The 14977-nt window shown below is 32.7% G+C and overlaps 1 protein-coding gene across 5 annotated transcripts in view; it reads right to left on the bottom strand.

Annotated features, from left to right (window-relative positions):
• The window catches only part of LOC102696921 (adenylate cyclase type 2), a 105848-nt gene that overhangs the window by 27264 nt on the left and 63607 nt on the right, over positions 1–14977 (bottom strand). For all 5 annotated transcript variants that reach the window (XM_015357092.2, XM_069195269.1, XM_015357091.2 and 2 more), the window contains 3 exons: positions 6378–6526; positions 4266–4377; positions 3362–3489 (listed from right to left, as the gene is read on the bottom strand). In XM_015357092.2, the coding sequence (XP_015212578.2) occupies positions 3362–3489; positions 4266–4377; positions 6378–6526 (389 nt within the window). The remainder of the gene's footprint in view (positions 1–3361; positions 3490–4265; positions 4378–6377; positions 6527–14977) is intronic.

Consider the following 14977-nt stretch of genomic DNA (forward strand, 5'->3'; position numbering starts at 1 on the left):
ATTTTCAGGTGTTAAGATTTTTTAAAGCTATTAAATGCTGTAGCATCACATAAAATAAACTTCAGTAAACACAGTGATCACACTTTAGAATGCAATTATAATTTTGTGCTGCTTGTTTGTAAAATACATTCAATTTAAAATGACATATTAAATTGTGTTTTTATTCTCAAGTTTAAGAATTATCATATCACTTCAATTAAAAAAAGAAGCTGCAAAATGTTTAAAATTGCTAGTTGCTAGTTATTCCTTAAAGCATCTAGCATGACTGAAAAAACACCTTATTATCAGAGCATCCAGGCATACAATTGACATTATAATCTAAAGAATCTCTTTGAGAAATGAATGAATAGCATTTAAGGTACTTAAACACAAGGTAGGGTAATCTTTAATTTTTGTAAGCATGCCATCACAAATCATCAATATATGTAGTTTTTGTGGTTTAAAGTTTGACAAACTGGTTAGATTTCTTATTTCCTAAGATATTATATTTCTACAAAAAATAATTTTTTGGTAATAGCTGCTGTACTTTACCCTAAAATTTAACTTTGGTGAACATTTCTCAAAATATCTGCTCAGACAGCTGTGCCTGGCTTTCAAAGTGCTAAAACATATTGAGCAGTTTGCTGCTTATCTGAAAATCAGATAACCCATTTCTGCCCATTTCTGAAAAAAAGAAAAGATTAAGGACAGATCTTATTTAAGGTCAAAATTTTACAAAGATCACTAAGAATATTTATGTTAAATTGCTGATTGATATTAAAATCTCAAGTGCTTTTGACAAATTATTTGTAATAAAGCACAAATGCACTTACACACAACTAAAACAGGAACAAAGACTACTTCAGTGTTTTCAATGTCATGAATGCAGTTTAAGTGGAAGAGATTCACAGTTTAACAATTCATGTGATTTATTATTCAATTGTGCTCCATCAAAAATCTTTAAAAGCTGTCAGTCTTACAATATATACATTAAGTGAATAGTTTTATTCTCTTGCACATTAAAAGACTTGTAAGCCTATTCTTCAGATCATTGTACATCATGATATTATTTCGAGAATATGCTGCTTTTATGATTCAGAGACAGGTGTGAGTCAGTTTTTAACATCTGTCTATCAGTTTACATGAAAACAAGTGAAACATTCTAAAAGGCCATTCATAAAGAATGAAATGCACTTTTTAAAAACTGACAACAAAGCACTACATGCTGATCTTCAAAGAAGGGTATTTTGCAAGATAAATCATGTTATTTTAAAGTTTTAGGTTGGCTTTTTTGCTGTCATTTTCAGAAGATGCAAATTGAAAATGGATTTTAATTGACAGTCATTTTCCCCCTTCTGCCTCATTTTAATATTTGGTAATTCTTTCACTCATATAAGCAAAAGCACTGACTCCAACTGCTAAACCAGGTACTTTGTTTCACATATCATATCAGAACAGAATAAGCAGGATATTACTCCTAAACAATAGGACAAATTCAGCTCTTAAAGACAACATGGAGTTCTTCAGGCATCCTGAAGGACATCATGCCTTTCAAAGTCTTCTTAGTCCAGAATCAGACTTTTACATACCAAGGAGAATTTTACCCATTTATCTCATCTAACATCAATACTGGGTACTTGTACAGTAGTTATATTTAATGAGCTGAACTCCCAGAAGAGCCTATTACCGAATATACTTCTAGGAAGCCTTGAAAAAGGATACATTTATTGTGGGAATTTCTTGCTAAAATGAAATAATGAAGACATAGCAGTTACTGTGTGACATAGAACAATTCTTCCTACATTGGCAAGTATTCATTTAAACAAATCTGGTCCAAATCTGTTCAATATTGTACAAAAAAGTGGATCTACAGTATTCACATATCTAGAATATTTTTATATTTTAAATGCTTATATTAGCTAATGTCAAATTTAAGTTGACTATCCCAATTCCACAAGAAGTAATTTGCTAAAAGGCTTCATGGGTTGCTTTTTCAGCATTCTCTCCACGTTGTGGATAATCAATTGACAGGCTACAACTTTCAAGGGAAATCTGTAGACAGCTACTCATTCACCTGCAAGAATCTAAAAAAAACAACAAAACTTGTGTATTACTCTTAGCACGTGGTTCTGGAATGGATTTTAGTCTCCCGTAGTTCTAAAGAGCTTGATTTCCAACTCTTCCTTATGAATATTAAATATGTAAAGCATTAAATATTGTACAACAATTAATCACACAGGCAGCACAATGGCACAGTGTTTGGCAGTACTTGGGCCCTGGGTTCAATTCTGGACCTGTTTGTGTGGGATTCTTCTCACAGTCCAAAGACGTACTGGTAGGTTTATTGGCTTTTGGGAAAACTATGACCGTGTGGTTGTTTTCTCTAGCCTGCTAGGGACTGAGGTCCAATCCAGTGGGTATCCTGCCTTGCACCTGTTGCTTGCAAGGATAGCCTCTAGCTCTCCTATGACCCTAAATGGGAAGAAGTGCTTAAAATGGATGGATGCATTACGTTTTATGCATTACACATATTAATATTAAAAAAAAATTGTTGAATCACTAGCTGAAAACAAAATTCATTCCCTACATTAGGAACGAGAATGATCATGTGTCAAAGAGGCTGCTCTGAGTTATCATTTTATTATCACACATCTGATAGCTATTAATTTTATTTATAATCTTGTTGTTTTATATTATTGCTGTGACATGGGCACCAGGGGTGTAGTTTATAAGACTTCAGTCTGTCTCCTAATGTTAAATTGCTGGCCTTGTACAGCACATTGTAAATGGAACATGATAGTTCCTGTTCTATATCTGATGATGACAAGACAATTTCAGCTAAACAGACAAACCCTCATAGATCTGTCATGAGGAGGGTTATTTAAGCATCCAAAACATCAGAAATTATTCAGTGCCTATGTATTGCATTTTATACAAAATATAATTTCTGATAAACATTGGGTAAGGTGCTAGGAGGCACATGATTTTATTTAAACTCACTTCAGTTTTGACATCTTTTACACAATGTTTCTTTTTGTAAGACAACATTGTTGTGTTCTGCTACTTCTGCCTTAAATTGTTACTCAGTGTGATTGATGTTTTTTTTGCCAAGTCACTTTTATCACTGCTTTTCCATAACCTAATTTCAAAGATGAGTGGAAAATAGTGATTTTCTGTGTATGTTTATCAAAGACATATGCTAGTAATTTTAATCTCTTTGTTTATCAAAACAAAATCAGACAAAACAATTTGAAAATCATATAAACGATTTGCCCTGGAAATGCATAAATCTATTCAATGCATAAAGGAAGTTTTGCCTAGTACATTGGCACATCTTAAATTAAATTTACAAAACCAGAAAAAAATGGATTGGTTTACTCACTTTATGGCTTCACACATGTCCAGACCCATTTTCACACAATTTTTAGCATGGTTTGGCAGTGATTCAGGTAGGCCAGAAACACAGTAATAGCAGTCTCCAAGTATTTTAATTCTCATACATTCATTCTCCTAAAATGGAAATAAGTAAAAATGATTGAGAAGAAGCATGGAGGCTAACTACAAGTTCTAAAAAGTACAACATCATGTTTGCAATTTTCAGCACATGGAAAATATAATAAAATAATGACCTGAATTTTTGAGATGAGAAATTACTGTTCCTTTTGAGTCCAGCTCTCTGTGGCTTGTATTTCATTCTGAATTCCTAAAGACTATTATTGAAAAGATAAAGTCTTCATAACCTTTGTGAAGTGCACATTATGGTATGTTTTAAGTTAAGAACTATGGTTAGGTCTAGTATTGGGATTGTTGGTTGGAGCTGGAATCAATGTTTTGCACTGAAAAGTACCTCTTATATAGAATATTTTTGAAGAATGCTTTTAAAGGTAATGAAAGATATATTATTTAGGCCTGAAGAAAGTATTATGAACATATTATGGGCATTACATAAAGCCTTATTAAAAAAAAGAGCAACAGAAATTACTTAGAATTATGTAAATTCTTGACTGCACAAATAATGCCTTTTGTGTAACAAAGACTAAAACCTGGTTCTTTGCTAATAACAAATAAGGTAATTGGTGGAACATTTATTATGGCATGAAATCAAGATTTGGAAGAAAGAGATATCCATGAATAAAACGACAATTGGAAAAAGTGCATTCTGATATGTTTGCAATACATCCAAGATCTAACAAACATATTAAAAATGATATTTGCGAACACATTTGTGTTTTAAATTGCAGACTGCAGGTTCTCACAATTATACATAGTGATGCTGGTGAACATACCTTAGCAATCTGATCAAACTTTCCAAAGAGTTCATTTAGCATGTGGACTAGCTCCCCTGGTGAGCAGTCACTGGCAAGTCGTGTAAATCCCACAATATCAGCATATAGAATACTTAAAAATACAGAGAAAGTGGTTGATAAGTACAGCACAAAACAATTGCCTGTTAAAAGCTGGCTGTTGTCTGGATAATTAAAAAAAAAGTCTTAATGAAGGAAAGTTAAGGGATGAGGTTGAATAACATGAAACTAAATAGCAAGTGAAAATGAGAAAAAGAGTAAAAAATACCACCAAACCAGCACTGCAGGTTTTTCTCATTGTATCTGTGACAAGCGAGGCTCTGTACCTGCTGGGATTTGATCATGGCACTAAAAGAAATGAGGGATGTTATTAATAGATCCTTAGGTGGAATATTGTAACTCTCATTAAAGTTGAGAGCTGAACCCATAGACTGGGAAATTTGCAAATGTAACACCAAGACAGAAAAAGGGGGACGAAACATCAGAGACAAAAAAACTTTTATATAGTATAATATTACTTTTTTAATCACCGTAGTATTTCAGGGTTTGTGTTTTGACTCTAAATAGTTTTTTTATTACAGTTCAATACTAACATGCATTCATGGATCCAGATGAAGGATCCAGTTACTTTTCTTTAATAGGGTGGTGTACTACTCAAATATCATCATTAAAGAAAATAAAAAATATATTTTTGCAAATATTTTTACGTCATTGCCTTAATGACCTGTACTCAGTTATGTTTAAGTTAAATTACAACTGAAGATTGTTTAAATTATTGGATTTGTGGGTACAAAACTAATAAAGGTCATTAGGTGGATCCTTTGTGGAGGTTTTAGTTCTGTTTTTGGAAAACACTATCACTAACAACTACTGTATATCAATGAAGTGAACAATACTCTAAGCAAAAACATAACTCATTTGGATGACTGTTTTCATTTCTTATTATGTTAATTATACACAAAGACAACAGATAAATATGGTTAATTAGATGAGCTTTTGTATTGAGGTGATAAAAGAAGAAAGAGGTGATGACTGTTTGAAAAAGAATAAGAGGAACAATCACCTTTGTAATAGAGAAAATGAACAGGAAATTAAGATCTTATTTCCTGAGTTAAAATGCCTCCACCTCCTTCAATAAAACCGATTATTCTTGTATATTTTTCCGGTCAATATTTAGTCCAATATAGAGGTGTGTTGTGCTGTAGCCTAAGTGAGGAAGCATGCACTCCAATGTTGTGATAAATACTTGATGCAGATAAAAACAATATACTTTGACCTTAAAAAGCTGTTTTCAAGGTTAGATATTATGTGAATGAGTTGAAGGTGATATACACATCTCCCCAATATGAATAAAGAGCTTCTTCTTTAAGTAAAGACAAAAAATGTGTTAGGTGTTATGAACTAATGGTAGCAATTAGAATGTGATCCTATAATTTTGGCAATTATATATTTGTCTAAAGTCAGTTTTATAATTAAACAACAAGATAGACCCATTAGGATTATTATGACTGATTGAAAAAGAAAATCTAGATCACTTTGAGCTCTTGCTAAATTCATTGACAGTATTCTATTTGGTCTTAAACAGCTAAGTTATTTTCCCTAAATAAAAATATACATGTACACAAAAATATTCCATACAAAGGAAATGTCTCACATAACCAAAAGGACAAAGATTCAATGCATTCATGTTTACTGATGAAGTGTATGGCTACCGCTAGTTACCTTATATTCAGCAATCATCAGCTGAAATAAGTAGCTGCATTACATTTACACATTCACCTACAGTAGCTATCACTAAGCTGTTCACCAAGCTTACTGCGTTTCCAATAATGATTTGCAATGTGCATATTCAGCACATCACTGACTAACAGATAAGTACGTTACTACAGTATATACATGGACATCTTGTGTCACCAGTCTGATGCCATCTCTGATGGCCATTACTGAGATGAGAGACTTACAATCCAATAATTTATCAAAAAATGAACAAAGATGTAAAGGAACTCTTGTGCTTATGTGTGCCTTGAAGAGAAACAAAAAAACTTCAGAAGATTAATTTATGATTAAAGATTAAAAAGAAGATAAAAAAAATACCTGACATTGGTGTGCCGTTGAACATACAAATTATGGAAGTTGTTTGTGTTTTCCACCTGACCAGAATTCGGTCCCTTTAATCTCTGTATAATTTCAGCCTTCATTACCCTGGCAATATGAGCAGGAAGCAAAGATAGTAACAGACGTTCCTATGAGAGAAACGGGGAACACAAAAAGGCAAAAGAATTGATACATACAGAAACATTACAAATCTCTGGCTTTCAAAAAATTATCATTAGCTTTCCCTAAAGAGACATGCACAACTACTAAGTATAAATATCCAAGCACAGGAATAATGCAACAGTACCTGATTAAAAAGCCTGTTATGTACTAAAGGCATTTTACACATTCAACCAATATAAACAAATAGGTGTTTAAAGAAGCTCTGGCATAAAAATGTATTGTAACATACTAAGATACTGTCACATGGACAAAAAGACAAGTAATAAGTGGACAAAAAAAATCACTCTTTATTTTTCCATCTGGCAGCAATGGAGACTTAACTATTGATTTTTATTTTGTTAAAATAATTTTTAAACATTTTTGTAGAGTATTGGGATCCTATGTAGTGCAGCATAAAAATTAAAGTGTTTGTCACCTGACTGTGTTGTGGTTGCATAAAAGATGGTTAAAAAGAAACTTTCTTAGAAGCATGGAGGGAATAATTGCTTTCCAACCTGCAGTGGTCTGTATGCAACGATTACTCTGCACATCAAGAGACTAAAAAAAGAAATGATTGCAATGAGTGAAAAATAGGTTGATATTTCTTCAATTAAATTTTAAAAATTATACTGTATGTGCATGAGTAAAATGAAAATTAATAAATGTACAGAACACACGAGCATAATGCTTGGAGATGCCGATACTGTACTAACAAATTAGTTGTCATTATTATAAAGATATCCAGTGTAAACATTAAAAACGTAGTGAGAGAAAGAGTAAATATATTATTGGAATGCTATGAAACTGCTTTTCAATCCATATACAGTATTACCACACACATAATTCTGAACCAAAACTTTTTATTGAGAAGAAGTTATTTTTTTTTCTTATACAGAATGTACAATAATACAGAATTATTCAGAATGTGCACTGAATAATGCTGTTCACAACCGTGGTACATACACCTCACTGCAATATACTTAAAATACCACAGTATTTTAAAAACATTCTGTTGTCAGACTGGTGGTGTGCTTAATGCTTAATGTGGTGTCACAGAAAACGCCCGGTTTTGAATCCTGGTCAATGCTGAACCCCTTGAGACAATATTTTTCCAATTATAGAATTTAGGTTATATACTGTTTGAACTTTTATTAATATTAAACTGTATTACAGTATGTTAAATATTAAATAAATGAAAAAGAAAGTAGAGCTATTTTACAAAAACAAAATTACTCAGTTGGATATACAAAATATGGTTTAATATTATACCGTAGCTAGTTGTGAACGTGATGTGCTTCTTTCAGGTTTACCTCCGTATTGAAATAACCCATACTTCGTCCTTAATTTAAATTTCAACAATGAATAATCAGACAACAATTTAACTAAATTTTGTTTATGGAAATGTTTTATTATGAAACATACTGTACTTTACTTTAGTGGCTTTAAAACCATATGATATATACAGTATACTTATATATATACTTATAGTATACTGATTATTGATCATTTGTGTGTACACAATTGTTTCGGCATAACAGTGGATATGACATCATGCGATTCGCGTGTAAGGAAAAAAATCATTAACAATTAAGGTTATGGAAAAATTAAAAAGCACAAATAAGCAAAATCTCAATTGCATGCTAAGAACTAGTGTGCACTTTATTTAGGTCTGTTATCTTTATCTGTTCAGTTTGACCTATCATCACTTGTTTTTTACTTATTATAAACTGATAAGTCTCTCTTAAGTAAGGCTTAAGAGAGCAACAAAATATTACTTCTTGTAAAATCACTTTGTTATTAATTGTAATTAATGACTATCAAGACATTTCTTTTGCTTGGTTTTGAATTTTTTACTTCCAGTCTCCCTGAGACATCACACAATATCATCATCAGATAATTCAATAATTTTAATCTGGCTTTGTTAGTAATGAACAAGAATAATAGTAAATGCATATACTGGAAAATTGCTATTTAAAATACAGAAGATATACATGAAATATCCCCAGGTGGTTAATTTGTATTTAACAGCAGTGAATATTCTTTTAGGACATAATATAATTCATATTCAACTAAGTTAGATTTCCAGAATAATATAGTTCACTTTCTTGTCTTTTATTGTAATAATTAAAAAGAGCAGAATCAGTGTCTGTTAATCAGAAATGATATTTTTACTTTTAATACAGGGTACATGATTGTAAAGTACTGTAGAAATCAAGAACCAAAAGCAAAAATACATCTCAAACATTTTTTAAAAAGTGTCTAAATAATATTTTTCCAAAGACATATTATATCTAGGTTATGGTAGCAAATTAATTACATCTGAAATGTATGTATATCATTGAGGCTATCAATTCCAGAGAATTTACAATGAAACTGAAGAGACAGCATCTCAATAGAGGGAATGCTGTTCTGTAACAAGCTGATAATGATCCCCAGAGCAGTATTATCAAAAAGTACATAAGACAAGAGTGCTGTTAACCAGATATCATAGGAAACAGTGTCTTTAGTTCTTGTAGCCTTGAACTGAAATGTTTTATCAGTGTTAGCCCATATTAAGTGATCAATGTAAAAGACATCAATTTAGGTAAGAAAGGTGCTGCAGAGCATAACAGAAAACTTAAATACCCAAAATATCGAAAAAGGTTCATATTTACCAATTCAATGGTTTTGTGATGCAATGGTGCAGTATTTGAAGTAGAGAACAATAAACTATTAAGAATCAGTGTCAGTGAAGTAAGAACACTAGTTTTACTTAGCACAAGTAAGGAGGTAATAAAAATGAGGTGAATACATAATTAGGTTACAAGTAAGCAAGACCTAAGTTCAGACAGTCCTGTCCTATACAATGGTCAGAAGATTTGTTAGTTTGGTCTTGACCAATATTAAATTTCTCAGAAAAAGTGTACTTCTATGGGAGAGAAACCAGGAAGAAACCATTGATTCCTAAAAAAAAAAGAACATTGCCGCCTATGTTCACCAAAGAACGCCTGATGATCCACAAGGCTACTGTAAGAATGTTCGCTGGACAGATAAATCAAAATGTTCTGGCCATATTGAGAAAGATGGGTGATGAAAACTAAACATTGCCTTCCAACAGTAGTCTCTCTTCCTGACTGTCCAACATGTGGTGGGCTTGTCATGGTTTGGGTCTGATTTTATTGCCTCAGGACCTCGGTGTTTTGCCATCATTGACAAAACCAATTAATCGTTGTATCTGCAAATTCTGGTGGAAAGTGTGGTGCCATCCGTTTTGTCACTTAACTTAAAGTGAATCATGCAACAAGAAAAACATATCTTATGTCTTTGTGGTGCATGTTTGAGAGCGCTATTCATGCTCTTCATACTGCAATTTAGCATAGCCACACCATACAGTATATCATATTACTGGGAGGAAACCTGATTACCTGGATAGCACCCCAAAAAATGTGGGAAAAGCCCACAACCTAGAGCTGTGAGGTAACAGCACTAATTGTCATACCCGTCTGTTTTTCAATGACATAAATACAAAAACTTCATTTTGAGTGTTTTACTGAAATAAGAATGTGATCAAACATTATATAATTAATAAATTAGCTACTGTAGTTGATCTATAAACACAAATGTACCTTAATTCCTTTCCTACATTTCCTGTCTCTAGCTGATAGCCACCTTCAGCTTTTCTGAATCAATATCAGCCCTGTCACCCTGTGTTTTTATGCTGATTATATTTTATTCACGCAGTACTTCTGCATCTGATCAGTTAAGTAAATAGGGTGTTAGATAATAAAAGTTGTAACTGTGCAGACTACTGTCCATTATCACCTGCATTATTGCATCCAGATTACTGCTATTATTTTTAAGTAAATCAGCGATATACTTAAATGAAAAGAAATCAATGATTGTTATCAATGTCAATACTCTATGATATCTGTCACCTCTGGCAATATTTATTTGGTTTAATGACATGTTGGCTACAGGTTATCTCAAAATGTATATGAAAACGTGACAATTTTGGCACATTTTAAATTACTTTGTTCTGGAGAGGACTTCAAGTAGTGCCTTTTAACAAATTATTAACCAAGAATTGGTATAGTGTTTAGCATTGCTGCCTTGCAGTGCTGTGGCTCTTGGATCAATTCCTGGGGTGCTATCTGTATGACATTTTTATGTTCTCTCTGTGTTTGCATAGTTTTCCTCCTGGTTCTCTGGTTTCCACTCACCATCAAGAGACATGGTCATAGGTAAACTGGCTTCTATGTAAATGAGCCCTGGTGTGAATATGTGCATGTTTGGATTTGTACAGGTATGTGCCCTGCAATGGTGTATTCCGTCTTGCACTTATTGCTTACTGGGATAAACTCCGGCATCTGTGACCCTGTATTAGGAAATATAGATAATAGATGGATCGATGGAATTTCATATTTAAGAATTTAAAGACATTCTAGTTCATATCAAATCACTCTGCAAGATGACCAGACTTAACATGGATGTTTCATAAAATAATAAAATATTACATTATTTTCTATATAGTACACTGGGTAATACTATAGTAAATGGTTATTTATATTGTTTATTTAAATTAACATGCATCTTGACTCTTTGAACTCATTTAGTATTCAGTAGCTGATTCATCTCAAATCCTTTCAGATGTTTCTTTAAAGAAACAATGGAACTGACTTCACCATTTAACGCCATGACCCTTTGTAGAAAGAAGTGCAGCACAGTCTGTGTGTTTCATAGCTTCCTTTAAAAATGTTGTCTCACAACTTAATGCAGTAGAGACGTGCAAAATCACGAAAAAAATAACATTTAAAATTGTCAGCATACAAAGCAAATGTTGGTACTTTATTATCATGCACAGCAAGTAAATCATACTGATGAGCTGTTTACTATTCCTGCCACCGATCACAGTGAGGGAACATGCAAGTTAGTACAACTCTTCTTCACATTATCAAGGGCAATAACTTAACCTATTACTGTCCGAGACCTTTTTAGACAATGTCCGCCTGGAATTTCCGCCCTAATACATTTCGTTATATCTCTGCAGCAGAACATAGCATAAGGCATGGTTCAGGTCTTAACCTCTTTATCTACTTAGACTTGAGGGAATGCATGTAATTTCCAAATTAGCATTTGGATTAGTTGGTCCTCAATATTATCCCAACCAGACACTTGAAATAATACTGATTTGAAACTGATCTTCTGAAGATGTCTGACCCTAATTTTTATAAATCGACTTGTCAGTGGAGATACAATTAAATCTGTAAATTAAGTGTCCATTATTTTATTATAAAATGAAATTAACACAGTTATAATGTACTAAACTTTAGCTGAAATTACACAGAACACCATTTACCAAAGTCACAGCAGCATTACATTTTTCAATTTAAAGATATTTTAAACAAACTTACTGAGTCTAACAAAAATGAAAATCTCCTATTCTGTGAAATCCAATGCATAATCCTATGTCCATACACTACCATAGTCGACCTATTGAAGCTGCATATTCATGTCTTTTTCTGCATTCCATATATTCTGCAAAGTCAGGTACAGCACACTCTTTAACAGCACAGTCCCTATGGTTTGTGTTTAGACAAACAGTCATATCACATTGACTACCTAAAACACACTCCACAGTTAATCACTCAGGAGAGAAAAGGAGAGTAAAACCGTTTGTTATTTGTAACTTGTAACTTGCTCTGAACTTTAGGATCTTTAAAATGGATGTGAACCCAGTTTTCTAATACTCCTCACACTTAAATAGGCCACCCCTCACTCATTATAATTAAAACAATTAAAAAAGTTAAACACGCTCAACTAAATATGATATTAAATTATATTTGAATGATCTTTTTGTAGTAGATAATGTAAAGTGCCTGATGTAAAGAGGGGTTATATTCCAAAACCAATGTACTGTTTGTAGTAAGTGGGTTCTGTTTAGCTCCCAAAGGAGTATGACTTTCTTCCTTATTTAAATGGACTTTAGAAACTAACAGGAGGTCAGCATTCACTGATTTCAAGGTACGCTCAGAGACATTACAAAAGATCAATACATCAATAGACATTACAATATTACAGTTTCACAATATTAAAGCATCCTCAGATATCACCAAAAGGGGATTAATCTAAATTGCACATAGAGCCTCACAGTACATTCACCTTTTCGGAATTTGTTTTTAAATAGATTTATTCTTGGATTTTGCTTAGGTGATTTGACAGAACAGTGTTATCTAAAAAAAAACAACATTTTTTGCACATTCTGTATTCTGTAATGTTATAGTGTCTAAGCACTGGTATGCGTTTTATTATTTCAGTTGATCATGAAGGCAGGATTTGTACCATCTCTACATAAAACTATTAGTACTTGCTTTGCATTTAAAAAGATAGTCCTTCACAAGAGCTCTTCAACCCTCTACTCCCCTGAGAAAGCTGGACAGAAAATTTCCTAACAAACTAAATTTTCCAGTGCTCTTCCTTGCCAATCTAAACAGATTTCCTCTCATTCCTTGGAACCCTGGTAGACTCCACTTGGGTCATCATTCCATGTCCAGTGTTCCCTTTCTCGGGAAGAAACCTGTCCCATTCAAACTCTGGGACCCCAGCGCCCTACACCTGGCCAGCCTTCTCTGCACTTGAAGATTCATGTTCCAACTGCATGGCTGCAGTTCTTCCACTGCTCTCAGTTTAATGTTATCGAACAATACCATGTTTCAATCTTTGCTATCAAAGAAATATTGTTTGTCTGTAGTATGTACTGTATAAAGCTGTGATTAAACTATCATAGCAAGAAAGGGGTGACATTACATAGGTATAAGAAATTAAACTAATTTACATAATGGACATTTCAAGACTGTTATCAATTTTAACTGCAACAAATTGACACTTCTGTAGTGGGCACAATCACATGATATCAACAGAGTTAAACCGGAGACCTACTATGAAAATGAAATACCATTTGAAGCAATGCATTTGTGATTTTGCATATTTGCAGTTTGAAACCTTTTGCATCAGATTTCATATTGTAGAGACCAGCATCCTCTTGTAGAGCCTGGAGAAATATATATTGTACCTTTTCACTCCTCTTTGAGGACAAGACACTACATGTCATCCCTGCTCATCTTACAGAGAATATATTCTTATTGAAACTACTGCATAAGTTCAGGGAGGAGTCAGTAAATAATATTTTCAATGACTGAACACAATTTATAAACCATTGCTGGCATAACTTTAAATTTGTAATTACAGTAATCGAGAAATCCATTCGAATATGAAATTACTATACTGTATATACTCTGTAAGTTGCCAAAGTGAATTAAGAATGAACTGTGAACTTTAAAATAAGTAATTCTTTTTCAGCAGTAAAAAAATAACCTTGCTTTTGCCTTGAAAATTTGTCCATGTAAGTAAAAATTTTCTCAGGATTTCAGTTGTGTGATGAAAACCAAAAGAGACATTCTATATTTAATGGATGATACAGTACCTCATTTTCTTTCACATTTTGGTGATGTTTGTTCAAGAATCAGCTGCTATTGCTGAGAATAAAGTAAGTTCAATTATTCAGAGGCATGACTCATATCCTTAGAGAAATCAGTTCACCTTCTTACGTTTTGCATTAATCTTCACAGACCTCCATACATATCAAAGCCTTATTTCCCTTGACTGCAACAAGTTGAAAGATATGGTGACAGTTGTCAGTTACAGTATCTTCCTGTAAATCCACAGCACGGTTTTCCCATTTGCATTTTTGGCCAAGACACTTAATCCATTTAATAGTCAATGTAAGTACAGTTTTTTTCAATTACCAATTTGCATGTTGGTTTAATAATGTGTTATTTGTAATTTTATTTTTTTTAATCTAAAGTGATGGTGAGCTGCCTGCTTGTGTGCCAATTCTATTTTCTGGTTGAATCTGTACCTTAGAAACACATTCCTTTAAAAAAAGACTTCTCATTCAGAAACTATAAAAACATTATTATAAAAGCATTGTAAATGTTATTTCAAATCAATTAAAATGTTAATTCATTTAATTTCATTACAGTATCCTCAGTTTTATACTAAGAGAATTAAACAAGTAATTTACTTGTTCATTTGGAAACTATCTGTGAAAGAGGCTTGATATTGTTACTCTAAGTAAATCATTACTCCAGGATATTCTGTTATTCCAGCAAGGGACTTTATATTTAATTATTCGATAAATAGGAGGCATGTGGGACAAATCTTAAATGCCTTTGGTTCTTTTTTAATGAAGTAGCCGTTTAATTGTTATTTCCTCATTTGCTGTGGGTATTATCTTTGCTATACATATAAAACCCCCAAGCAATCATTTTAAGAATTCTACTTTTTCAATTGTTAGAAAGATGGTTAACCTGATATTACCGTTGTTGCTGATAGAGAGATGAAATCTGAATCAGAGAAAAAGTAATATGACAAATCCACATTACTTATTAAATGACCCAAAT

This window comes from Lepisosteus oculatus, chromosome 10 (genome assembly GCF_040954835.1).
Source record: "Lepisosteus oculatus isolate fLepOcu1 chromosome 10, fLepOcu1.hap2, whole genome shotgun sequence".
Lineage (NCBI taxonomy): Eukaryota > Metazoa > Chordata > Actinopteri > Semionotiformes > Lepisosteidae > Lepisosteus > Lepisosteus oculatus.